The sequence below is a fragment of the Pseudopipra pipra genome, chromosome 26, assembly GCF_036250125.1.
Source record: "Pseudopipra pipra isolate bDixPip1 chromosome 26, bDixPip1.hap1, whole genome shotgun sequence".
Classification (NCBI taxonomy): Eukaryota; Metazoa; Chordata; class Aves; order Passeriformes; family Pipridae; genus Pseudopipra; species Pseudopipra pipra.
Genome location: NC_087574.1, coordinates 4,051,892 through 4,077,382, shown reverse-complemented (window position 1 = coordinate 4,077,382; position 25,491 = coordinate 4,051,892). Strand labels below are relative to the sequence as shown.

General features: G+C 56.8%; 1 protein-coding gene across 6 annotated transcripts in view; it reads right to left on the bottom strand.

The window, feature by feature from the left end:
* Nucleotides 1-25,491, bottom strand: part of ZNF385C (zinc finger protein 385C) — a 56,079-nt gene that overhangs the window by 27,440 nt on the left and 3,148 nt on the right. For 3 of the 6 annotated variants that reach the window (XM_064636321.1, XM_064636316.1, XM_064636317.1), the window contains exon 2: nucleotides 11,850-12,098. The exons of 1 other annotated variant lie outside the window; for it this stretch is intronic. In XM_064636321.1, the coding sequence (XP_064492391.1) occupies nucleotides 11,850-12,098 (249 nt within the window). Of the gene's footprint in view, nucleotides 1-908; nucleotides 1,011-11,849; nucleotides 12,099-14,747; nucleotides 14,832-25,491 lie in introns of those variants that run through there. 2 more of the 6 variants (XM_064636318.1, XM_064636320.1) reach the window with 2 other exon arrangements.

Here is a 25,491-nt window from a genome sequence, read left to right as displayed (position 1 = left end):
CCGTCAGCACACAACCTTTTCCCTCCTCTTTTTGCAGCCCTGGGAAAAATCAATAAGATGCAGTGAGTCAAACTCAGCTTGAATCCCGTAAGTAATTAGGATTAGCAGGCTGGGAGCCGAGGGAACAGGCTGCCTGTGTGCTGGGCAGGGAGGGACCATTTTGTGGGTGTAGGGTACAGCCTCAGCTGATGCAAATAACAAGAACAGCTCTTTAACGGGTGTTTTAGGCAGGACGGCAATAGGGAATAGGAATGACATGATTTGCTTAGAAACAAGAAAATCTCATGAGGGTAACGTGGGATGCCAAGCCCTGCTGAGAGCAAGATGGGGACCCCACAGGTGAATCAATATTTGAGTTTGATGCCGAGCCCATTCCTAGCCTCTCTCTACAAGCCCAGACTCTTCAAGCACCACGTATTCCCGGGGCTCTTTCCTGGGGGTAATTAACCCACATCAATGTTTCACTATTCAGAGTTAAGTTTGTGGCCAAAATCTCAAAGTGGAGAAGAGACATGGACACACACAGCCTGAACATAGCTACCAGCAAAATAAGAACCGATTCGCTGTGTTTCTGCCCATAAAGAACAGCCTGGACCCTGATTTAGTGCCCTTTTCCCCAGCTGAAGGAAGTCGGCAGAAGCCGGGAGCGCTCGAATCACGGCCGGAGCAGCCCCGGGACAGTGCCGGGGCTATACCCCGATCCCCGCCGCGCCAACCCCACCGTCCCTCCGACCCTCGCCCGGCCCCGGAGCCCCGCGGCTGACCCGGTCCCGCTGCACCGTCGGGCTCCCGCTGCCCCGGGCAGCGGCTCCGCCAGCGGAGAGAAGGGGGTGAGGAGGCGATGGGAGGAGAGAGAAGGGGGGGCAACAGGGAGAGATGGGGCTGCGGGAAAGTTGCGTTTCACCCACCTAGAAGCATTTTGGATGCGGCTGCGTCGCCTCCGCGCTGCCGGTGCCTCCCGCTCGCCGGGCAGAGCTGCGGGCAGGGCCGGGCGGGCGCAACCCCCGCTCCGCCGCCCAGCGCTGCCGCCCCTCGCCCCGCGTCCGGCCCCGCCTCGGCCCCGCCGAAACGCGGGGGGAGAAGCTGCCGGAGGTGCCGGGTATCAGCGTGGAAATGGGCGGGGGGAGCGGGCGGCCCCCGCCCCGCACAGCCGCCCCCGCGCCGGGGCTGCCCAAGCACCGAAACCTGGGGCGGGAGGAGGGAGCCCTCAACGGCTCCGCTGCGCCCCCGGGGCTCTGTCCGAGCGTCCTCCAAGGGCTTTGGGGTGACACCTGCCAAGGTGCCCCCGTGGGTCTCCGCCGCGGGGTTTGCTCAGGGAGGGCAGACAGAGGCAGCCACCCACCCCGATCCCCGGGAAAGGCTCCTCGGCAGCAGGAGCCGCGTGTCGCTGCCTGGTGGCCACATGTCCTTGCCCGGTGCTTGCAGGTCCCTGTCCGGTGCGTGTGGGTCCCTGACCAGCTCAACACTGACCCCAAGCACTGGAAACACGCAGGGCCGACCCAAACATGGTGACATGAGTGGACTCGGGAAGCCTGATCCGCATGGGGGGCTCACCCCAGCCCCCCATGATTGGGGTTTTCATGAGCCCAGGGCCTGCTGCCCTCCCCATTGGTTCGTTAGCAGAGGCTGTGGAAGTTGGGCTCCCCATGGCAGCACCTTCTCTGTGCTGATTTTTGGCCTCTTCTCTGTAGGGGAGGCTCAGGACTTGCTTACATTGGTGCCCTTTAAACAGGGAAATGATGAAAAACCTGTCTGTGAAAAGAGGAAATAATCGTCTCCCCCCACTCCCTGAAAGGCAGACAACAACAAGGAGGGAATTGAATACTTCCCCCAAGTCAAACAGTTCAAGGAGTTGGGCAGAAACTGCTGGGCCACGAGCAGCGTGAAAATGAAGATGTTAAACCACAAGATGCTGAAGTGCTTTCCTATGTGCCACAGCCAGACCAGGCACTTTTGGGGTAAATTACAGAATTTTGGTGCACTGAAAAGCATCTAAAGCCATCAGGACTTCCCCTGGGCGCTGCTGCCAGACCAGGGCACCCCAGGGGTCCTTCTCCCAAAACCCACCCAGGCTAGGCTGGCACTGGGGCAGCCCTGGCAGAGCCCTGGGCAGGGTGTTGCTGTCGGGGTCGTTAGCGGCAGCAGTAAGTTTAGCCAGGGCAGTCGCTAATCTGGGATTGACAGCTGGCCCTGTGTGCCTGGCCCTGGCCTCCTGCAGGCTATTTAAACCCAATATTAATTTGTTTAATGTCATCAGCAGTTTGGTGTTACTGCAAGGAGTGTCGAGCAGAGGGAGCACGGAAGTGTAAAGACTGGGAGGAGATTGGGGCTAACAACCATACAGTGGCTGTTCTCCTTTCCCCTGGGATGACCACAAGCCATGAGCAAGTTTGGCATCTCTTGGCAAAGACCAGCTGGACCAATGTACAGCCTTGACCCCCCCCTCCATCCTCCATCCACCCTTGCCCCCATCCCCGACCAGCCCTTTGAGGTCTACCCATCAATTCCATCAATAAATCCTCTCTCAGCTCCATCTGGTGCCGTGCTCATCCCAGCTGGGCGGGCAGGTCCTGGCTGGCATTGCCGTGGCTGAAAGGGCTCGAGCTGGTGTGACATGGAGGGGTGGGAACGAGGAATGGCAGTGTGGGCTGCTGTGCTCCTTTGTGGCCAAGCCTTTGAGGCCATCTGGAGCAGAGGCTAATTGCAGGTGCTGATTACAGCCCCTGCCATTAACGCCTCCGGCTCTCCCTGCCCAGCCCAGCAGATCACTGGAATTTCCCGGCACTGCAGCGTGGGTCCGGCGGGTGCATAATTTGCTATATTTGTCCATGGACCCTGGTGCTGGCACACAGGGCAGCAGCACAAACCCTCCCACAGGGCCCAGACCCACGTCACCCTCCTGGTGGTGCCGTCAGCCGCTCCATCCCCTGGGGAGCAAAGCCAGTGGCTGCTGCTCCCCACAACCTGGGGCTGTGGGACGGAGCTGCTGGAGCACCTTCCCCAGAGCGGCTGTGAAGGTGCCTGGGGGCCATGACAACTGGCTCCACCGTCCCTGCATAATGCTGTGTGAGGCCCTAAAAAAAACCAGAGCCAACAGTGGGTCACACGCCACAAGCCCCCGTGGTCACCACTTTCTGACACAGGTTGATATCCACACGCAAGGCCCTGATAGCCAAGTGTCTGGGACAGAACCAGAGGGTTCCTTGTGGAAAGGCCCCAGCCCCCAGCCCTCAGCGTGCAGCTCATCATACACATCCTGGAAGAGGCAAATCCCAAACATGCAGTCAGAGGAGAGCGTTTGCCAACAGCCACTGTAGAGCTGGACTTGCTTGGGCAGGTCTGCTTGAGCTGTGCTTGTGGCTTAAAGGGAGAAGAGGGAGGGCAGGGAAACAGGGAGGGTGCTCAGGCTTGGTTTGGGCACAGACTGTCCCTAATGTCACCAATTCACTGGGCTCTTTGTGAGGAGAGGCTCCAGGAACTACAACAGAGAGATTAATCTGAACCCTACTGAGGGCACTGTTAAACTCTTCACTGGCTGAGAGACATCCAGGAAAGGCTCTCCCCAGCCTTAGACTCCAGTCTGGCAAATAGCGACTGGAATTGGGCAATGAACACTTCAATAAAGGAGAAGGGAGACAGAGGGATAAAAACCCAGGAAGAAGCCCTCCCCCCCCTCCCAGGTCTGCCAAGCCCTCCAGAGCCTTTCTGGCTGACTTTGTTCACCGAGGATTTAGGGTATAATTTGGGGGTGAAAGATGCCAGATAGGATCAAGACCGATACACCTGGAGGACGTGTATCAGTTTTCTTCTGCTCTGTAACCTGAGCCCTGTCAGGAGCAGAAGGCTCCGGCTGGAGCAGCCGCCGGCGCTTCATCCCTGCTGGGCCAGGAAGGCGGGCGCTGACCTTTCCTGCTCCTGAGTTTGCTCAGGATTAAGGTAACATATTTTAAGGACTGAATCTCCCCTCGAGGGGTTCCCACACAAAGAGGATGGGGTTTGCAGCTTGGGTCCCCCTGTCATTCGCCTGATAAACAGGAACTCGTTAAACCACCGAATCCACAGTGCCCACCCAGATCCTGTTTTTTAATTAATCCCCAGGTTCTTTTATGACTCCTTCCTGAAGGTTTCTGCTTTTATGCATCTAAAAGGAGCAAACTGGGTGCTCTGTGGAGGGGTCTGGCGGTCCTGGGGGACACACCCCCCACCTCTGCCCCCTAAAGATGAGCTGATGGTGTGGGCAGGGCTGTGGGAGCAGAGCAGGGGCATTGTGCCTCCCATCTTAATCATCTTTCCCAGAGAGATGGCTAATTACAAAGGCATCCAGGACAGGTCTGCGAGTAGGGTGGAGAAACTGGATGACTTAAAAATATTTAATTATCAGGAAAAGGGGAGGAAATTACACCTGGAAACAGTTTCAGAGAGAGAATGTAATATATTCCCTCTAATCTAGGAGAGCCTTCCTGTAAGGCACAGAGTAGAGGGTTCCACCTGCCACCACACTTTGGTTCCCACCAGCCCTGTGCAGATTTTCTGGGGTGCCACAGGGCTCGTGAGCCCCCATATGGATTCAGCTGGGGGTTGGCATGTAAACCAGCTACCCAAAAACTTCTGGATGCTTATTTAGCCAGGGGTGACCCAGCTCTGGTCTCACCCACCAGGTCCCTACTCAGCTCTGGCCCCTCAGGAGTTGCCAGGGCCAGGGAGCTTTTCTGGGCACACACTCGGGTGCCATGGCACAGAGCACACTAAGACACTCCCTCTGGCATGGCAACGGCCAAATAAATTGAACTATTCCTCATAAATCTGTAACTGTAGAAAATACCAAAGGTGAGCTGGAGCAGTGTTGAGCTGGAGCTTTCCAAAAGCAGCGATAACTCAGGGGCAAGAAAAAAGAAAGGAATTGAATTTGAGGCGAACAGGCAGTGCCCGCAGGCAGAGGCAGCCCTGCTCCGACAGCTCCGACAGCTCCGACAACTCCAGGGCCCCAATTCGACTCGCATGCTCCAAAAGCAGAGAGGTGAGGGCAGCCTGGGGGGGCTGCAAAGAAAGGCCACGGTCCTTGTGCTGAAAGGACACACAGCTGCACACACTGGTCCCTCACAGCCAACTCCCCCGGCACACCCAGCTCCGCACTGCCCTGCTCCCAGCTCTGCTCCCAGCTCTGCTCCCAGCTCTGCTCCCAGCTCTGCTCCCAGCAGCACCGGGACCAGCGAGAGGGGAGGTCCCCAGCCCCTGGATGCCTGCTCCCAACCCCAGGCTGTGTCCATGGCTGCAAAGGCCAGAATCCCATTTTCTCCCTCTGCACACCCGCGCTGACACCATGGGGTTATAGAAAGGAGAGCTCACTCCAGGAAAGAGGCAGAAGCATGACGAGGGGAGATCATCTCTTCAGAGAAAATTTTATATTGCTTACGACTTACTGTCTGGGAACATAAAACAGTTTAAGCAGTCGACCCTAAATCACAGTGACAGCTCCACACTACCCACAACCCCTCGCTCGCCCTCCCCCAGCTCCCCCCGAGCTGCCTCCGCTCCCCATTCGCCCGGTTCCAAACGCTCACTCCTCCCGTGTCCCCGGGCGAGCAGCACACGCTCGTGCACAACACAGAGACACAGTGGGTACAGAGAGGGACCGGGGCTGGAGGCTGGGGGGGATGAACTGCATTTCCATCAGGGAGACCCCGGACAAGTCACCTCCCCGTGGCTGTCACCCCTCCCTGGTGCCCCCAGTCAGCCCCGGTGCTCTTTGGGACGGCGCCTGGGCACGGGGAGGCCGCACAGCCCTCGCACGCACAGCCGGGCACGACCTGCTCTATCCAGCACCTCTAATCCCCAGTGACAGCTGGGGTGGGAGCGGGATGCTACGGGATGCAGCCGGGTGCTCAGGGATGCTCACCTCTCTCCCATGTCAGAACAGGACAGCGGCTGCCTCTGTCCCTGAGAACAGCAGAGCCACCTGGGGATGCCGAGGTCCTCTGTGTCCTCACCCTTTCCTGGGGACGTTTAAGACACAGGAGACCCCAGGTGGTTGGGGGGCACAGCTGAGCTCCCCCAGCAGGATGCATTTGGATCCAATGCCTGGGGTGGCCATGAGAGCCAGGAGCTGCCTAACCCCAGAGCTTCCCAAACACTGTGCCCCCTTCTAGGGGGACATCACCCCCTTCCCAGGGACCTCACCCCTCCTCGGAGCTGCTGATGGAACCCTGGAAAAGGCCCTTTCAGGCTCAGAGCTCTCTCAGGACGGGGACCAGCGGGTGCTGACGAGCTGGGACACGCTCACAGTTTAGCTGCTGCTTTGACCATTTTTTCCCCACTTAAAATAAATCTCAGGCTTTCCTCTTCCAAATCTGCTGAACTGATGTTACATGGGAAATTGTGAAATATTGCATGGCTACGTGTTCCTCCTTGCTCTTAATCCACTTCTAATTAATGTCACGTGTGCCTCAGCCCTGAGCTGAGTGGCTGTGAAACACTATCGAGGCAACTTGACAGCAAACCGACTGGAAGAAAGTGACAGCAAAATCCACGATTAGGGAGAACTGGCTCACAACTGCAGGGCTTAAAAATAACATGAGGCAATTTCCTACTGATTTTGGGAAAAATCGCCACTGCCAGCAGCACAGCACAGTCTCTGCCTATACTGCACCCAGCAGCACCAGGGCACCCCGACAGCTCAGGCAGCCCCTGCCAGCCCACTCAAAGATGATGCTTGATATATATTATCTGACCTTGATATCTTTTGGCTTGATCTCTATATTTTTAAGGGAAAGTCCTTCCACAGATGCAGCTGGAGCATGCATCCCAGCCCCTCAAGCTCCTGCCGTGGGGTCAACTACCTCCTCCATGCCCCAGCAGCACAAACGAAGCCCAGCATCTTCTCTGTGTCATTTTATGGCTAGGAGTTTAAATTTTTAGGATATTTTTGGAATAAGTGTGTCAGGGAAAAATACCCCTGAAGCTCTGGCCAGAACTCAGGGTGCAGAGCGGGAGGGCAGAGTCCCAGTGGGGAAGGCTCCACACCATGAAACCCTTCAAGCCAAAACTGACCACTGATCGATTAATTTTCTATTTGAAGTTACTGACTCAATAAAATCAGAGATTAGTTATGCTAGAGTTATTAATCCATGGAAAGCTGAATAGCTGGGCTTTTCAGAGGGACAGCAAGTTAATGGGGTATTTTCCGAGGATTTAGAAAGGGAGCAGTTTTCTCTGGATTCGTGGGCTGGCACGAGGCTGATGTGCCTGGAGCAGGGTCTGGGCTCATGCGATGCCTCTCACACGGAGCCCGCAGGCCCTTTCCGCCATGGAAAATGGCTTTTTCAGTAGAACAAGAGCATTTAGTGAAACAGAGCTTGTCTGCCACTTCCCAGTGGCAGGGGTAAATCCCTCCCCTTCTCAGCCCTCCCAGCTCTGCCCCCAGGAGCCCCAAGGGACATCCCTGCACCCATCCCTACACCCAAATGGGAAGGGAGAAGGCTGTGAGTAAGCAGAGGGAAGGAAAACTTAAAATTACCCAACTGAGCTTCTGCAAATGACGCCTGATCCCAGCCAACATCTTTAAGACATGAAAAAACCATTGTATTTTCCCCACTGAGATTCCAGGTTATTCAAATCTGATCTGAAAAGCTATTTTTGCTCATCTTTGCTTGCAGCTGAAGGGAGCAGCTGAGGCCAACGGAGCAGGAGTACTCCGTATGTTTGTCCTTCTTAAATTCACAGAAGCTTAAAATCTGAACCCTGGTGCTGCCTGGGCACTAGGTGTCAATCAGCACCCAGCAGATGCAGGGTCTGCCCCAGCTGAATGTTAAAGCCCCTTTAACACTCAGGCTGGGCACGGATCTGTTACTGGGAAGTTCGGGAGAGCCCGACGTGCTGCCAAAGTCCCTGGCGAGGGACGCTGTGAGGTGGCTCCTGTGCCAGACAGCTCCTGGCCTTTCCCTGCTGAATTTCTCCAAAAGGTCCCAAAAGCAGGAGAGCAGCAAACTGCTGCAGGAGTTAAGGAGGGAGCCAGAAAGAACAACGTTCCCTCTGGCATTGCCGGAGCAGGTCCTGGCAGGCGCCCGAGGCTGGGCAGGGCTGGGAGCTCCGGCAGACACGAGGACATCCCAGCCCCGACCCAGTGGTGACACGGCTGCTGCACCCTGATTAGTCCCAATTAGACCCTAATCCCACATGTTTGCAGATTATTTAAATCAATACATTGGGTTTATTGCAGACAAAGCCCCACTGAGCATCGCCCTGTTTATTAACAACAATTAAAGGATTCCGTGTGGAACATGAAATGGAACAAAATGGGATTGGCACCAGTTTGCTTGGTAGTGAACAGCTGAAGGGCTGCAACAGCAGAGAGCAGCCGAGGGAAGGAGGAGGGAACATGCTGCAGCTGAGCAATGAGATGCCAGAGCACACAGAGCAGGGTCATGGAAAAGGATCATGGACCAGGACCACATGCAGGATCGTGGACTGGGATCATGAAATAGGCTCATGGAGCAGAATCGTGGAGTGGGATCACGCACCCATCAGACTGTCCGTGGTCAGACCCACCAGCTCCCCTCCCTCCTCTGCTCCTCACGCCAGGGCACAGCTTTCCCAGACACTGCTCTGGGTGGTTTTCAGGATTTGTTTCCCAGCAGGGCCATCCTGGCCCGGTGGAGAGCTTGGCCATGGACTCCCTGGTCACAATTCAGCCTCGGTCACTGTGAGCCAGTCAAGGGGAGTGGGTTCCCCCAAGCTGCCAAAATCAGGGAGTTCAGCTGGCACCCCCTGTGAAACCCACCAGCAGCTGCCAGCCCCCCCAGCTCCCAGAGCAGCCCAGGCTCCCCCGGGGTCCCCAAATCCCCTCCTGAGGCCCCCACTCTGTGCTGCAGACCCAGCGATGCTGAAGCTGTCACAGTGATTTCTCTGCTCATCTCAAGCCTTTCTGCTCCCAAACACGCATGGACAGACATTTCAGCAGATAACGGGGGAAACCAGGACCTTTCCCTTTGCACGAAACTGCTGTTCCAGGGCTGTGTTGCCAAAGGGGGGAACGGCACCAGGCAGCCCCAGTGTGAGGGGGAAGGTGGCACTGGGCAGCCCTGGGGAGGGTCAGGGTACGTAACACCACGGGGCACGTGGAAATGAGGAAGAGCTTGTGACATGGATCAGCCCTGGGGCACAGCTGGCTCTGGATGTTTTGGCCCAACTCTGCCTTGGCACTCGGTTTGGGGGAGCAGCCCAGTAGCCCCCAGGGCCAGGAGCCTGCTGCTCCAAAGGAGACTGCTACCCACTGCCTCTCAGGGAGATGTGAGCTGGCAGGGCCCAGGGATGCTGCTCCAGCAGTGGCGAGCTCAAGCTCCTCTTTACATCCCATGACTTTTTTGAGACACTGGTGGAAAGGCCTTTTGGGGAGCAGTGGATAAGGCTGTAAATTCCTGAAATGCTCAGCCTGTCCTGTGATGGGAGCCCCAGCAATCATCCAGGATGACAAGGAGAGGCAGTGCCCCCCCATCCCTGCCCCTGCCCTCACCCTGCAGCCACCACGCCCCATTTTGGGGTGTATCAGCTCTTCCTGCTCGTTCTGCACCAGACGGGGGTTCAGCTCCTGAGGACTCCAAGAGCAAACTGAAGCTCACTGAGACTCCCTTGGAAATCACAGGCAATAATTAAATCACTCATGACCCAGTTGGATTAGAACTGGCATCTGTGACATGAAAACATCTTTTATCTGTGGGCACCCCATATCTAATCACCACCTGCACTGTGATTCTGTATGGGACAACAGGGATCTGGGATCTGCCTTGCAAGGAAATGCCTAATGAGCAATGGTTTGTTTATAAGTTGGGGTCTTTGTGGCACAGAGCTAATGAATTGTAATGACGCTGATTAGCACGTTTGCCAGCAATGCTCCTCTGCAGCTTTGCTCCATAAGATGCCAGTGTTCACAGCTTATGCAGGAAGAACAGATCCGAGGAGCCAGAGGGGAATGGGGAGACTGAGCAGCAGCTGGGAAGCTGCCTTTGATGTAGCTGTAGATGTCAGCATGAGACAGAGATTCCAGCCCAGAGGAACATCCCATCTTTGTCTAACACAATTATTTCATTTAATCCATTGTCTTTAACCTCCCAAAGCTCCCCCAGTGCTGACATGCCACTGGAGACACTTCTTAGCTGTTCCTCTCCGTGGGCTATGCCAGGCTGAGCCCAGCAGCAGAGGAGGCACCTGCCTGAGAAGGGGGGAAAACTCCAATGACCACAGGCAGGTGCATTTCCTCAGCACCCAAAGGTACTAGTTTGGCCAGTGAAGGGCTCCCAGATAACTGTAATGGGGCAGGGCAGGGCCCCCTCAGCACCACCACCTTGCCAGCCCTGCCTGCACCCTCCTGCCCACACACCACAGTCCAGGCAGGAGCACAGGCAGGAGCTTGTCCTGCGCTTGTCCTCAGCTCACTGGGGCAAGGCAGACAGGGATGGTCCCCTCTTGGGACAATGCTGGAAATGAGATTTTTAACCAGAAGCGTGAGGAAAGGTCGGCTCCAGCCACACGGAGTGGCTGTGGCGGGAGCAGGAGGGAGAGGGAGGCGCGGGGAGCAGCTGCTGCCTGCAATCCCCCAGTGAGCAGATCCCAGCCCTGCACATGCAGGAGCCACTGTGCCCTGCCCGGCCGAGCAGAGCGTGCGGGGGCCCTGGGGCTGCGGCGTCTGCGCACCCCGACGCTGGCAGAGGTCAGGGACGGTGCAGAAGCACAAAGAGCAGACTGGCATGCTCTGAGATTCTTTGGCTCGGTAGGAAACACATCCTTGGACAGCCTCCCATCGAGCCACAGCCAGATTCAGGGTAAAATCTGGAAGCTGCAGGCTGGAATTTATGAGCCCTGTCCCCATTAAAATAGCCGGCGATATTTCCATCTGTCAGTAACAATGATGAACAGACCTACTCCTTTGCATATCCCAGCCCTTGCCCAAACAAAACCAGCACCAGTCAGGACAGGATTTGGCACAGAGATGACCATTGCCCTGCTGGGAATTTATGGTTCCAGTCTGCCCAGTCTCTAGGAAGAGCAGGAGCAGGGAACCAGATAATCTTTAAGGTTCCTTCCACTCAGGGCATTCTGTGATTCTATGAAATTCTCGTGGTTTGCTCCCAGCGCCAGACAAACCCTCACAGCTCAGGCAGAGCAGGTCAGCCATGGTGACAGGGTGACATTTCTGGGCATATTTCCCTGCTTTTATGCAGAAAATCTGCAGAGCCAGCTGGGCCCAGCCAGGTGAACGCTGGCAGATGGTACAGAGGGCAAGTGAGTCCTTGCCCTTGCACAAGCTCCTGCCCAGCGGCGCGGCACCTGCGTGTGCCGGCATCCCTGCCATGGGCCAGCATCCCTGCTGCAGCTGAAGGGGCCTCAGCATCAACATCTAAGCAGCATTTTGAATCAAACTCAGCACAGATACAGGAGATGTGCACAGCAGGACCCTGGAGGTACAGGGTCGGGGCAGCACCTGGGAAGCAGCATCCAGTAGCCCAGCAACCGACAGCCACTCCACCCTTGGACACGCTCGTCCCTGCTGCACAAACCTTCTACAGAACCCAAAGATACGCTAACAAAGACACAGAGCAGCAGCAGCCACACTTACACATGGACAGACCCACATGTGTCCATCCCTCTAGTGCCACAGCATGGGCTCTCAGGCCCCAAAACCACCTCAGGGCTGGCAGTGACAGTTGGGGGAAGCCCTGCAGTTCTCAGGCAGACCAGCAAGTGAGATGCCAAGGACAGACCACAGCGTTCCCAAACTTTCCATGAGCCCAGCGGAGCAGCTGTGCCAGAGCAAGGGCAGCCTTTGGGCAAGCTCGACCTGCTGGGTGGGCTCCTACCTTGGGCTGCTGGCATCTTCCCCTTGTTGAGCTGCTTGAGGCGCTTCTGGTGGGACTTGCCGTTGTAGTGGATCTGAGCCTGCGCGGCCGAGTTGAGCTGGATGTTGCAGACCTCGCAGAGTGTGAACGACTGGTGCTTCTTCTCCCGCTTCATGCGCTGCTCGGGCTGGCTGGGGGGGCAGCTGGCCACCTCTGCCAGCCGCACCGCGCTCTCGGGGCTGTGGGATGGGCTCAGGGGTCGCTTCATGCCTGCGGGAGGAAGGACAGACCCGCCATGAGGACAGAGGGACAGGAACAGGGTGCCATGTGAGGCTGGAGAGCCCAGCACAGGTCCCACGCCTCTGGGGTGTCTGGATCCAGGGGGCATCCCTGAGCAAGAGCAACAGCGTTTGGGCAAGATGACACGAGCAGCAGCATTCCCAGAAGGGAATAACCCACTTCTTCCAAGTTTCCAGCTCCAGAAGACACTCCTTGTGTCAGTTCAAGTTTCTGTTCACTCCCGGACAGCACCGTAGGTTGGCCCAAGGCAGAGCTGGGATGGAACCAACTGTCTGCAGGCAAGAGACTCAGCTGGCAGGACTCGTGTGCGGTGCGGGGATTCCACAGCCCATCCCCACCGTGGCAGGAGGACGACTGGCACCAGGACTGCTGGCCACCAGTAGGTGCCCGTCCTGAACGTGGGGCTCTGTGGACCACCTTGTGTGGGAAGCTGAAGCCCCAGACCCATACAGGGACACCACAGGGAAAATCTGCCCAGGGAGGGGCTGAGGACAGCCCTCCAGTGACCTTTACCTTGCAGGGACACTGTCCCTGCTGCCCAACCCAGAGCTGGGAGCTGGTGGGACATCCAGAACAGCCTCAGAGGTGCGAAAGTCACCCGAGCCCCGTGATCCAGTTACCACCTTGGAGCTGGCAGCTGCTGGTTACAAATACCCACAGGCACGCTGCGCCGAGACACCCCGAGGGGCCAAAGCAGGGGCCAGGGTGTCTGTGGGTGGCCAAGCAGGACCCAAGGGTGCCCTGCAGAGCCGTCCCTGGCATCCTCGGGCAGGGCTGCAGGGGGACCGTGCAGGGCTCAGCCACCTGTGTACTCCATGGGAGTGGAGCAGGGACCAGACCGGGGGCTTTGGCTCAGGCAGCCCAAAAGCTGCTGTGTCGTGCTGGCGTGGGTGGGTTCGGGGTGGGGCTCCCCATCCACACAGCACCCATCAGGAGAGGGACCCACTCGGTCCTCGGGCCGACCGGCGGGGTCGGGGGGTCTCGGGGCGCTGCAGCCCCGGCCGTGGCCCCGCGGTGGCGCCGCCGCTCCGCTCCCGCGTGGGTCCCGCGGCGGCGGGAGCCGGGACCGGGCACGGCGGGGACCGGGGACAGCGGCGACGGGAGGCAGCGGGTCACCCCCTCGCGGAGCGGGGGTGCGCTGCCACCCACCCACCCTTGGGGTGAGCACCCCAGTCCTCGGCGGGTCTCGGTCCCATCCTGCGCCTTCCCGCACCCCGGAGGTGGCCACGAGTGTCTCCATCAATAGTCCTGTTTAGGCAAAAGGAGCGGGAGGTCTTCCCACGAGCTGTTAACGGAGCCGGAGGCCTTTCCCAGGATAACCATTAGCAGAACAGCCGGAAAGCAGATCTGGATGATGATCAGGGCCAGGAATGTGAGACAGGGCTTCGGAACGCAGCGGGAACGGCGCACTGGTGGGGACACGCCAGAGGAGGCAGGTCGCTGGGTGCCCTTGGCATCCTCCCCCTCCCCGGGTATTTTTAATGCAATCACATCCCGGGACGCAGAGCTAAAATTGGAACATTATGTGGACAAAGTATCCTTAAAGTCTGCCTCGTCTTTAAAACAGGCACTGCTGTTGCTCTGATTAGCCAGTGACTTCTGTCCCGGCTCCCGGGGCAGCGTTTGAAGGTCTGTCCTAATTACACACACGCTTGTTGTCTCATTCACTTAATTTCTGCTGCGCCTGTTCTGCTTCTCAGGTGTCAGGGCCACAAACCGGGTCACTCGTGGCTGGGATGGGTCACGGGACAGGTCATGGCACATGTGCCGGCGGTGTCCTGACTGATGATTACTTTGGGGCAGATTTCCCCTTTTCAGCAAAGCACTGAGGATCTTTCTGGGGGACTGTTACCTTTGACAGGAGGGAAACTAAAACACAGTGAAGGTTGACACTACCCCGTTTACACCCCTCTGATAGGGACCCTCAGGCTCCCTCCTGCCATCAGCACCAGTTTGTGTCCCATGGGACTTTTGCTGGGCCTGAACTCAGTGAAGCCAACACATGGGACCAGAACCTCCCTCTGAGTCAAACTGCCTTCGCCACGGAGCTGAGGGGATATCACAACAGCTGATCAGGAGATCAGTCCATTCAGCAATGTAGGAGCAGGGAAAACACCACCCGAAGAGAAAGTCTGCATGAACTTGCTAAGAGAGCAAGAAATCTGAAAAAAAAAAATCTGATTCGAGTTCACACGATTCTGCACCATTGAATCCACCTTCCTCGTTCCCAACTGAGCGCACACAACAGTAAATAAAAGCAGTGGAAGTAGAAAAATTGGTGTGAAAGTGGCCACCAACAACTGTCACAAAATTCCCTCAATCCCCCCAAGTAAGGACTGATTTCATGGTCCCACCACCTCAGGTTTGCACCATTGAGCAGCTCCGTGACCCCATGATTGCCCTGGGTGTTTGCACCAGGGACCCTGGTTGTGCCCCCCCTCCAGAGCCCCTATGGAGCCCCAGACCCCCCAGGGGGGCAGCTCCACCCATCCTACCTCCGCACAGACTCCTGTCTGCTGGCAGAGGCGATTTCTAGCCCACCCACCCATTTGGGCTCAGGACACAACGATGCTCAAGAGGCAGCACCTGGTGCCCCAGCCCGGCGCGGGAGGCTCCTACCTGGTGCCTGTGAAGGGAGCACCGAGCCCTGCCCTTGGCACTGCTGAGCCGAGCCGGCTCCTGCCCGTGTGCCACAGCCGTCAGGGCACCACAGCCGCCCCTACGCCCGGAGAGTTCCCGACACTTGTCTCATATTTCAAGAAGCACTTCAAATGCAGTTCGATCGCCACTAAATCAGCCCTCATCAGCAGCCTCCGGACGAGAGCCGGGCACGTCCGAGCTGGTGCCTGAGGCTCAGCAAGTTCCCAAAGAGCCTGGAGCGTCACGCGGGGCAGTGGGCGCCAGCTGGCAGGAGGTGGCACTGGAGGAGCCAGCTTGAGCCAAGAGCAGGAGGATGCACCTGACAGCAGCTCTCGGTGATGGGGTAGACAGGGGAATGGGGCAGCTTCCCAGGGTGCCTCAAAGGTTGGGCCCAGAGCTGGAGCAAGGCACATTTTAGGATAAGTCCATAAACCATCCGATGTCAGAGCAAGGATCAGTGGGAGCCATCTCTCCCCCAAGGCTCCAGGCTGCAGGCTGGCTCCTGGCACAGGGACCAGGGCACACAGGGGACTCAGACGACCCACACCCCAAATGTCCCAGTTGGCTCTTACCTTCAGATGCTCCCCAGGGTTCCCCCCAGCGCTGCTCCCACGCGCTGAAGGGCAGCGGGACATTGTGCAGCATCCCGGGAGGGCAGGGAGCATCGCACGGAGCACGGTGCCACTGCGTCTGTCCTCTCCTTTGCACATCAAGATCATTAACGCCGCAGGGCTGAGTGTCCCCTGAATCAGCAGATCCCAGCCCTGTTCCCGGGCAGTGAGGACAGCTGAAACCCAGCTGAAGGAGATGCCGTGGAGGGAACAAGGTTGCTCCTCTGCAGCGGGGCAGGGAAAGCGCCCATCCTCTCTGGGAAGCAAAACCTGGACAATGCCACCAGCTCTCACACCAGCAGAGAAAACAGCAAAGCAAACAGAGGTAGGGAATGTGGCATTCCATCCCGGGGTTCGGCTGTAGGTGTGAGCACAGTGCAGGAGCAGTGGGAGAGGAAGGACGGAGGCTCCATGATTCATCACCCTGATCGGATGCTGCTCCCCCAGCCACTCCGCGTGCTGCCAGCGGAGGAGAACCTGGCACAGGGCTGGCAAGATCACAGCATCCTTCAGGATTCTTGTGGCCAGCACAGAGCCACGTCTCACAGAGACACTATATTCTATCAGGAAATAAAATACAGAGAACTGGGTGATGCACGGGGAGGCTCCGAGCCCCGGCAGCACCTCGTGCCTCCCTCACGGCTTGCTGAAGCTGCCATGGGGAAGTTCCCAGAGAAGATGATTTTCCACAAGTGCAGGATCCAGAATGAGATCCAGGCCAGCTCCTGGGGAGCTGCCACCCCCACCACAGACACCGACAGCTGGGCTAGCAGTGGTGCCACTGAAGGTGTGAGGCCACAAGCATCGCCATGAGCACTGCGGTGGCGGCAGCAGGGGTCACATTCCCCCACCCACGTGTTCCCTGGAGGGCAAAGGTGGGGACACCCACCACGAGCACTTACAGTGACGAGTGGGATCCCAGCAAGACCCACAGCAGAGGTGGGCAGAGTCTTCCCTCCCAGCTCCCCTCACTTCTGCATCTGAATCAGGACCTTTTCGGGGCAGAAACTGGCCTTTAAGTGAGCTTGTGGAGAGCTGCTGGCTCACAGGAGACCTCCAATTTAAGCTGGAGCTCTCACAGGCTCCTGTATTACAACGTAAATTAAATATTTGATAGTGCTAAGCAAGTGACATTTGCAGTCCGGTCATGGCAGGGGTATCGGATAGAGATATTTGCAACGGGATCTGTTTAAATCCATGTAGTGCTTTGGATCTGTCCATCAAAACAGGACCAGAGCTTTATTAAAATAAACGTTATCAAACACCCGATCTGCTGGGGGAGGCTCTGGAGCCCATGCAGTGGGGCCAGGGAGCAGCTGAGCTCTGCTGAGCCAAGAGGCTGCCAGCACAGCACAGCTTTGAAAGAGATTTTCCTTTAAAATTTAAGAGTAGCAAGAGACTTATCCCCACTTGCAGCTGTGTGAGGGAGATTCACTGCAGCAGAGAGAAGGGTAAGCACGACCCAGCCCCAGATGGAACTTGTTTTCAATCAGATCTCTCGGATATGAGGGATTTCTGATACCTGACACCAGATCAGACACGATCCCATCCCACATCCCTCAGAAACACGTTCCAGAAACTGTCACGAAGTTGTTCAGTCTGACAAATGCCCGATTTCCTTCCCCAGCTCCACGACGTGCTCAATGCATGGAAACACACTTTATCAAAGTATAACAAAACTGCTTTCATTACCTGCCCTAAAAAAGAGCTTGGAAAGTTAAAGACTGGAAGGTATTTTCTGCATCCATCACAGCAGATATGACAGTGTGACACAGAGTTCAGGCAGCTTGATGACAGTGATCACCCTTCAAGGACAGATTTGGGGAAGATTTCCTTACCAGCACATGGCTCAGTCCCATCAGCTGTGGTGGGAGGGAAGGCTCCCAAGCACTGTCCCAGGACTGCTCCAGGGCTGCTCTCAGCCCAGAGCTCTGGGAATATGGGACCAGGGACAGCTGGACACCCCAATGACGTGGCCGAGGGGCCGCCCCACTGCCCCCCCAGTCTGCCCCAGATCCGCGGTTCTTGTCATGGTACTAAAGCTCCCAAACCTCCTGGCTGCTGGGAAGAGTTTGAAAAAGCGTTTTGAGCTGTAAGGCAGATGACAAGTAAAAAGAACCCCGAATTTATTGTTTTCTCAGAATTTAGAGTGGGAGGAAGGAAAATGGGACGACCCATGATTTTTTAATGCCTGCAGTTGGCAGCTCCATATTTAATGTGACAGCATCCCTTTAAGAAAAATATGTTCATACACAAGGAAGAAAATAAATTGGCAAAGCAATTTGCTTTCAAGCCAGGCTGACAATTCCCTGCTCCAACACTTTGCTGCAGCCTTGGGTGAGGCGCAGTGGCCAGAGCTCCATGCTGGACAGGGATCATCCCAGAGGTTAAGGGTGCTTTGCTGGGTGACAAGCCCATCTGGAAGCAGTAATTTGTCCCAGAGATATTACAAAGAAAGAGTGGAAGGAATAATTCATTGTGTGTGAGGCGACAAGGAGACATGCTGTCATGTTACCACGCTGACAACCCCCCGACACAAACAGAGATGCTTGTTACAGAGCCTGAACCCCCACGATCAAAGAGGCTTCTGCATTTGGGGTAGGAAGGGAGAAAAAAAAGACAGGAAGAAAGGAAAAGGAGAGCAAAATCAAAGCCTTGTTACCATTTCTTATGAAAGAAACTTGTGAGAAATGCTCTTTGCAGAGCAATTAGTCACCAGGATCTGAGACGAGCACCCAGTGGGACCTGATGCTGCTGCCCTGGGGCTCGGGAGACACAGCCTGGGGGTCCCACCAGCCGTGTGTCCCCCCTCAGGGGGTTGAGCTGACAGTGCCAGTGGAAAAGACGGGTCTGAGGAGGGACAGCACGATGGCACCAGAGCCACAGGGAGGAGAGGAGCCAGAAACTGGCATCCAAAACCAACTCTCACTTCTGCATCCTCCCCGGTCGGGGGTCAGAGCTCTCCTGCACGATGCTGCACTCCCAGCACCTGGGGTCCCTGCTGACAGTGGCAGCTCTCAAATCAAGCCCCTAAAGCCTTGAGCTTGTTGGTGGTGGTGAATCCCCAAGCCCCTTGGGGTCCCCAAAGTGATGGGAGTGTGAGGGTCCTGTCAGAACTACGCTGCAGGAGCACTGGCTGCAGCATCAGCTCACACCTTGAAACTCTGAGTTGTCTGTGAACACCAGGACACCAGCACTGACAGGCAAGGAAACTAAACAGGACAGACAATAATGAATTGCCCACATCCCTCAGCGTCTCCTGGATACAGAGTAATGCACATTGCTTACCGGCTGGAGGACAGAAGAAGAGTTTCAGAGCTTGGGTTTAATCAGTTCAGTGACAAGCATGGCCAGGATTCGTCCCCTCCTCTCACCACAGTTTGGTGTCTCTGCTCCTCTCCCAGCTCCTAGGTCCTGCCAGCCCCTGGACTCACTGCTCTGCTCCTGCAGTGCTGGAATGAAGCTGCAGGAACCCAGTCACCGCAGCATTGAGAATCCTCTGCCGTACTGGAGGTCATCAGTGTCAGGAGAGAAGCACGTGTAGCCAATTAAACTGGAAAACCTCTGCTCCCAGAAGGGCAGAGGGCAGTGAGTGCTGGCTGGTGGCGCAGGTGGCAGCTGGACTATTTATTTGGGCAGCACCATTAATGTTATTTAATGAGCTCGGGTGGGTCAGCATTCCTGTTTGAAAGGAATTCCTAAATGGACTCATGAAAAGTTACTTGTCTCCCTGCCAAGGAGACAGCCCCACGCCTGCTTCCTCCCGCGCATCGGCGCTGAGCAGGAGAGATCTCCCTGCTCTGTGCTCACCTGCCTCCCACACGTGTGTGACACTGCCATCTCTGCTGCTGTCACTGCAGGGGCTACCACGCTGTCACCAAAGGGTGCCTGGCACAGAGGGGGCAGTTCACATTGACCCTGCACAGGGCCGATGAGCAGCACAGAGCCATGACCAGAGCAGAGGCTGGTCCCTCCACAGGGTATTCCCAGGCTGAAGCCTGGTAGCTGCTGCTCCTCCACCTGGGCACCAGACACTGCCCTGTGCTTAGCGCTGCCCACCAGCAAATTCCAGGTGATGGGAAACACGGTGGCAAAGTGGACCAGGTGGAGGGGCTGCTGGCAGGTCCATCTCCTGCCAGACAAGGCAGCCCATCCATGCCAAGGGTCTGAGCGTGTCCCTGCGTGGGCACAGTGCCAGCTCCCAGCCGGGACGGGGGAGGCAGCCAAGGAACAGCCCTGCGGGCTGCCCTGGGGCGTGTGCTGGGGCCGGGATCCCAACGGTGAGCCCTGCAGGCGCCAGCCCATCACCCGGGTCTCCCGGCTCCCCGGGGTGTGCGGGGGACAGCAGCGAGAGCCTCAGCTCTGCTGGCAGTTGGCGAGAGGTGGAGGCGTTGCTGTTATGAAAACATGCGAGGGTTGTGTCTGAAAACATTGCGAGGAGCCAGCTCCATAAATAGGCCCTTTATGGCTCTTCCCTACACTGAGACAGGCCCTTTCACACGCGCTTGGCTCCGGCATGGCGGGTTACTCGGTTAAAACAGCCTCCTGTCAGGTGGGCGGAGCTGGGGGGCACTGGCAGACAGGATGCTGACACTGCAATTCAGCCCCACCACCCTACGAGCAGAGGGTGCTCCCCCACACCAGCACCTGTGGAACAGTGGCTGATGTCCCTCTGCAGGAGCTGCGATGCCCATGGGAGGACAGGGACCAGGACAGTGACTGTCATGAGACATGGGCAGCAGCTGCTCCACTGCCACCACCTCCGCGGCGCCGCAGCACACGGCCACAATTAATCAATGGATTCATCACGGAGTTGTCAGTAATTGAGCAGCTCCGGTGGCCGTGGAGCCCAGTGGCCTGCCTGGTGTCAGAAGCCGCGCGTGCAGCAGCAGCTCTTTGCTGCTTTCGGCCACATCCATTTAACACAATGACAGTTCGGTTTGTGCCCCCTCAGCAAACGTCCCCCGGTGTGGGAACACTGGTGACTAAAGCAGCGGGTGAACGATTAGTGACTCAGCGCATAATTTTGCTCATTTTGTGGCTTTTTTTAGCACGGGGCGGACAGAGCTTGCACAGCAAACACTCGCCTGGCACCGCCACCGCTCCCCCCACGGCGTCCCAGCACTGGGCACCCACCTGGGGCTGGGGACCTTCTGCACACAAGCAGCTTTTTGATGTGGTTCTGCCATGGAAAACAGGGAGAAGAAGCTGGAAAATGCTGCCAAGGGCTTTGGCTTGTTCTTCATTCTCCCTGTATTGTTTCCTTTCTGACCTGGGGAAAGGCAAGGGGAGCCGGGCAGCCCTGGCTGCGCAGTTCGAGCTGCGCTGGCACTGACCCGGCAGCCGCCTTTGTCAAGAGCAAAGCACTGAGCTCTTGTCTTGGCCGTAACTGATGTCTGCAAACACCAGGTGCCGGCTTGAATTAACAAGCTCTTTGAGCTGGAACTGTGCTGCGAAACAGCCAACGCTGTGGTGAATGCTGCTGGGGGAACCTCTGCCCAGGCCACCTGCAGCAGCCCAAAGACCACACGAACGGCTGCATCCCACGGGCTGGGGACAGTGACAGGGACATGTCATCAGCTTCTTCTCATCCTTACAGACAGGGCAGCCACAGCACAGCAACCGTCTGAGTGCAGAAACCCAGCATGAGAGAGCAGGTCCAGCCCTGAGTGGCTCTGTGTCTGGCAGTGCCAACCTGGCCAGTGGCACATCTGCACCTCCAGGTGATCCGTGCAGGAGCAGAGACTGCCACATCCTTGGCACTGCCACTGCACCTTCACAGATCCCCCTCCATCCCAGCTGAGCCACCCCAAGGTCCCCCAGGTCATATCCCTTGTCCCTGCATCTGTGCAACCAGCACAACCAGTGGGACCAGTGAAACCAGTGCCAGCCACTCCTGTCTACCATGGGAAGCAAGTGCCAGTGCTGTCAGACGGTTACTCAGTGTCACCAAACCCTCCCATGGGGCCAGAGTGACATGGCCCCAAGGGGCCAGAGTGACATGGCCACCACGAGGGGACAGGGAACCACCACCTCCCTAAAGCAGCTTTGTCTTTGCTTTCTCTTTAATGATTTCCCAGCTGCTTCCCCATTTCGGCTGATAATGGGACTTCACTCTCTATCTGGGTCTGAGAGGCGCTTGCCTTGTTCAGGCTGGAGAAAATCAATTCCCCTCTCACTCAAGTCTTTCCAAGACAGATGAACTGAAGATCGTGCCTGCCTGAGCAAAATATTTATTCAGTCTGGGAACAGATTTACTTTTGAACCTTCTATAAATACAGCTGAGGGCCCCAATTTAATCCCTTACCAGAAGACCTAATTTTATTTGTTTTATGTTTTAAAGAATCTACTCTTTTCCAATGCCTTGTCAGCAGGTGAAGAAAGGCAGGATTTTTGGCACTTGCATTGGCAATGGGTGGAGGGCTCCGGGTGTAGCCAGTGAGACCCCCACCACCACTGAGTCTGGGTTCTGCAGGGTTTCCTGCTCTCCGTTACTGATTTACACCCATCAAAGTGCTGCTGGGGCCAGGGCAGGCAGGGAGAGGCCAAATCCTCCACAGAGGCGTCTTTGTGACCCTGCCTGCCCTGCCCTCATGAGAGTCCCCGTGCTGGGGCAGAGTCTCCATGTCAGCACAGCCACTGTCTTGCCCCACACATGACCCTCTCCGGCCCCCCAGGACCAGTGACCACTTTCCTGCAGCCCCGTCACCCCCATCTGTGTGAGCCCCCCGAGACCAGCCATGCTTCGTTCCATCAACAGCCAAATAGGCTTCATGAGCCGGGTGCTAATTAGGATTCAAAGGGGAGGCTGTTTATCCATGATGCAGCTGGCACTCCACCACCAACCAGCACCTCTTCCCGTCACTGTCCCCATGGGGTGACACACCAAGCAGGGACCCTGCTCGGGACCACGACATCACACCAGTCCTGACCCTCCAAGGGTCCTGCATCCTACCCTGCCTGTATTATCTGTCACTCCACAGCCAGAGGTCCCTTGGCTGGGGCCACAGACAGGTCACAGTCTCCACCACTGGCAGGAGAAGGAAAAGCTCCCTGGCCAGTCAGGGAGTGGGCAGTGGGAAGCTGCCCGAGGGGCACTCAGGGAGGATCCTGCCACCCACCAGCATCTCACTGTCACACATGACCGTGCCCTTGCCAGAGAGGGTTTGCCCGAGTCCTTAGGAGGAGAAATGTTCCCAAGGACAAACTGAAAAGCTTTCCCAGTGCCAAGCAGAAGCCAAGCCCCAGCAAGTGCTGGAGCTAATTTTCTGCTGCCAGAGCCCACCCTGGCACTTCCCAGTGCCTGTGGGAGCAGCAATGGCACTGCAGCAGTGCCGGCAGCAGGCCAACACCCAAAGGTGCAGAGGCTGCCGGGTGTCTGTAAATCCCTCCGAATCATCCTCTGCCTAAGTCGGCATCAGTCGGCACTCATCCTGCCCTGAGCTTCCAGCCACGCCTTGTGCCTTCCAATGGTAACAGAGCACAGATGTGAACACCAGTCCAGGTCCCTCCCCGAGCTCTGCAGCAGCTCCTGGCCAGGAGTGAGCTCCTGCACAGCCCCAGGATGGACAGACAGATCCCAGCCTGGACAAGGCTGTGCTCCTCTTTGACATATCCCCAGTCCTTGGAAGGCTCCTCCAAAGGCACAGCATGCTCCACGCCACTACTGGCTCGCTAATTTGACACACTTACTAAATTGCTATTACACCTGTTGGCTAATTACCTCCCCTGGAAACCAGAGAGGACAGAAATTTGACATTGAACTGTGCAAACCTGAAGCCCTACGGATGCCAGCTGAGGTACTGGGAACACGGCACTGTGGAAGTGTCCCTCCCTGCCCCCCCAGTTGTGGCCCCAAAGATGACCACTTCTGCTGCCCCACACCCTGGTGGGATGGGGAGTGGGGAGCCCAGCAGCCCCAGTGAACCCCCTGCACCACAAACCCAGGGTGCCACTGCCGCCCTTCCCACACCCTCCGCCTTCCTGAGCACAGATTAATCTGGGAGAGCTTTAATCCGCTAAAGCCCTTTCGTAACAGCCCTCAAAAATAAGCCTGGAGAGTTCCTAATACTTCTTGAAAATTTGGAGTTGGGATATTTATAGGCTCTGGCCTTGCGTGCGACGAAGCGCACCCAGCGCTGGGCGGGAGGGCTCTGAGGTGGGGGGACCTGCTCTGGGGGGGACCCACAGCCAGGTCTCAGCTCTCACCCCCCAACCCAGCCAGCAGCCTCCCTGTGCTACTCCCAGTCTCCCGCCAGCTGGGTAACAAGCTTCCCTTGTTTGGGCTTTTTATGGTTTTTTTTTCCTACAAGCATTTCAAGCTCCTCTGAAGAGTCTCCAGCCTCACACACAGACGGGCTCTGTGCCTTCAGCCCTTCAAACGAATGCAAAGCAGCGACGCTCCCGACCAAGACAAACAGCGGCGACACCACGTCCCACGGGCACGTGGCTGGGGAGGGAGAGGGGAGCAAATCAGACGCAGCAACAGGGAAAGTTCAGGGGAAAAAAAACCAACCCCCAAAAACGTGCCAGGCATTACCCGCATCCACAAAAACCAGGATGGGGTTCCACTCTGCTGGTTTCCAGTCACCACTACTGGCGGCCACTGGCATCTCTGCCACACTGGTCCTGGTCTCAGTGGGGTCCAGGGAGCATCCAGGGCAGCATTGCTGTGGCACCTGTAAGGGCCAGGTCATGGGTCCCACATCTCTCCTGCTCCAACAGATAAAGGGAAAAATACTCCTAAAAAGCTCCTGGCCCTTTGCCACATGGTTTTACAAAGATGTGACCTGCTGCTTCCAGGGCAGCGGCTGCAGAATTCTCCCAGTTCCAAGTCAGCAGAACTGGGAGGTGACAGGAAGATGAGAAGCCATCTCTGATCTTACACAGGCAAAACCCATCCTGCATTCACCAGCTTCTTCATCCCCCTGATGCAGAGCAAGAGCCAGTGGCCAAATGTCAGAGGCAGAAATACCCAAACTGGAGACAAAGCACCGGGCACAGCCAGTGGCATAAGCCTGGATCACCCCAGAAAGGCCCCAGCTCGTCCCCTGCCTGGTAGGCATGAGGCAGAGGAGTGGGTAGAGCTGGCACAAATCTACCAGGATCAAACCTGGCCAAAGGAAACCAGCACCTCTGGGAAGCAGCAGGATTGCCCAGCCCCCACAGCACCCTGAACTCGGCCACTGCTGCCTGACTAAGCAGCTGCTGACGCCAGGCAGACACAGATTAGGGCTTCACCTCAAAATGTTTCCTTTACAATTTTCCAGTGATCTTTCTTATCAGCTAATTAAAAAATTTCCATAATTAGGCCAGGGAAAATCACGACTCAGGAACGTTCCCATTTCAAAGTGGCACAGATCTGATTGGCATCAAGGGCTCAGAGCCCTCGCCAGAGCTGGGACTCAGCCTGGGCTCACACCCCCAGGGCCCTGCAGCCCCAAGCCTCGGCACTCTGCTGGGAAGTCATTCTGGGGAAAAGGCTATTTACATTGCACGGGGGAAAGTGGTAGGTTTTATAAAAAAATAACCATAAAGGGCTCTCTGACAGCAGGGGACCATCCATGCCTTCAGACCCTGTGAAGTCAGGGGTGCTTGGGGGGGGCACCTGCTCTGCCCCACACCCCCCCTAGTGCCCACAGCCCCGGGGTGCCTGTGCCAGCCCCCCTGCCATGGCCTGGGGGTGACAGTGCCCACCTGGCCCTGCCACCATGGCACAGTGGCAGAGTGCCCACGGACAAACACCGTAATGCCTTCGGAAGACCAACCCCTGCGTTCAGGGGAGCACCAGGTGAGCTCCCACAGGACCTGGGGCATCCCGTGCCCACAGAGCAGCTCATGGCTCCTTAAATCCGCAGGTTGCCTTTGACGACTGGCAAATAAACTGTTGTGGTTCTTACAGAAACGGAGCAGTTGTTACAGTGCAGCCGCAGCCTGGGTTTCCTTGAGAGCACAGACATAATTCCTGACAGGGGCTTCCTGACACAGAAATTATGGCACTATTTTGGAGGCAATCTCAGAACATCAGACTAAGAAATAGCCTTTGTACATCACAATATTGTTGCTAAATTGACAAATAGACCCTCATGGGCTTCATTATTCTGCTCCGGGTG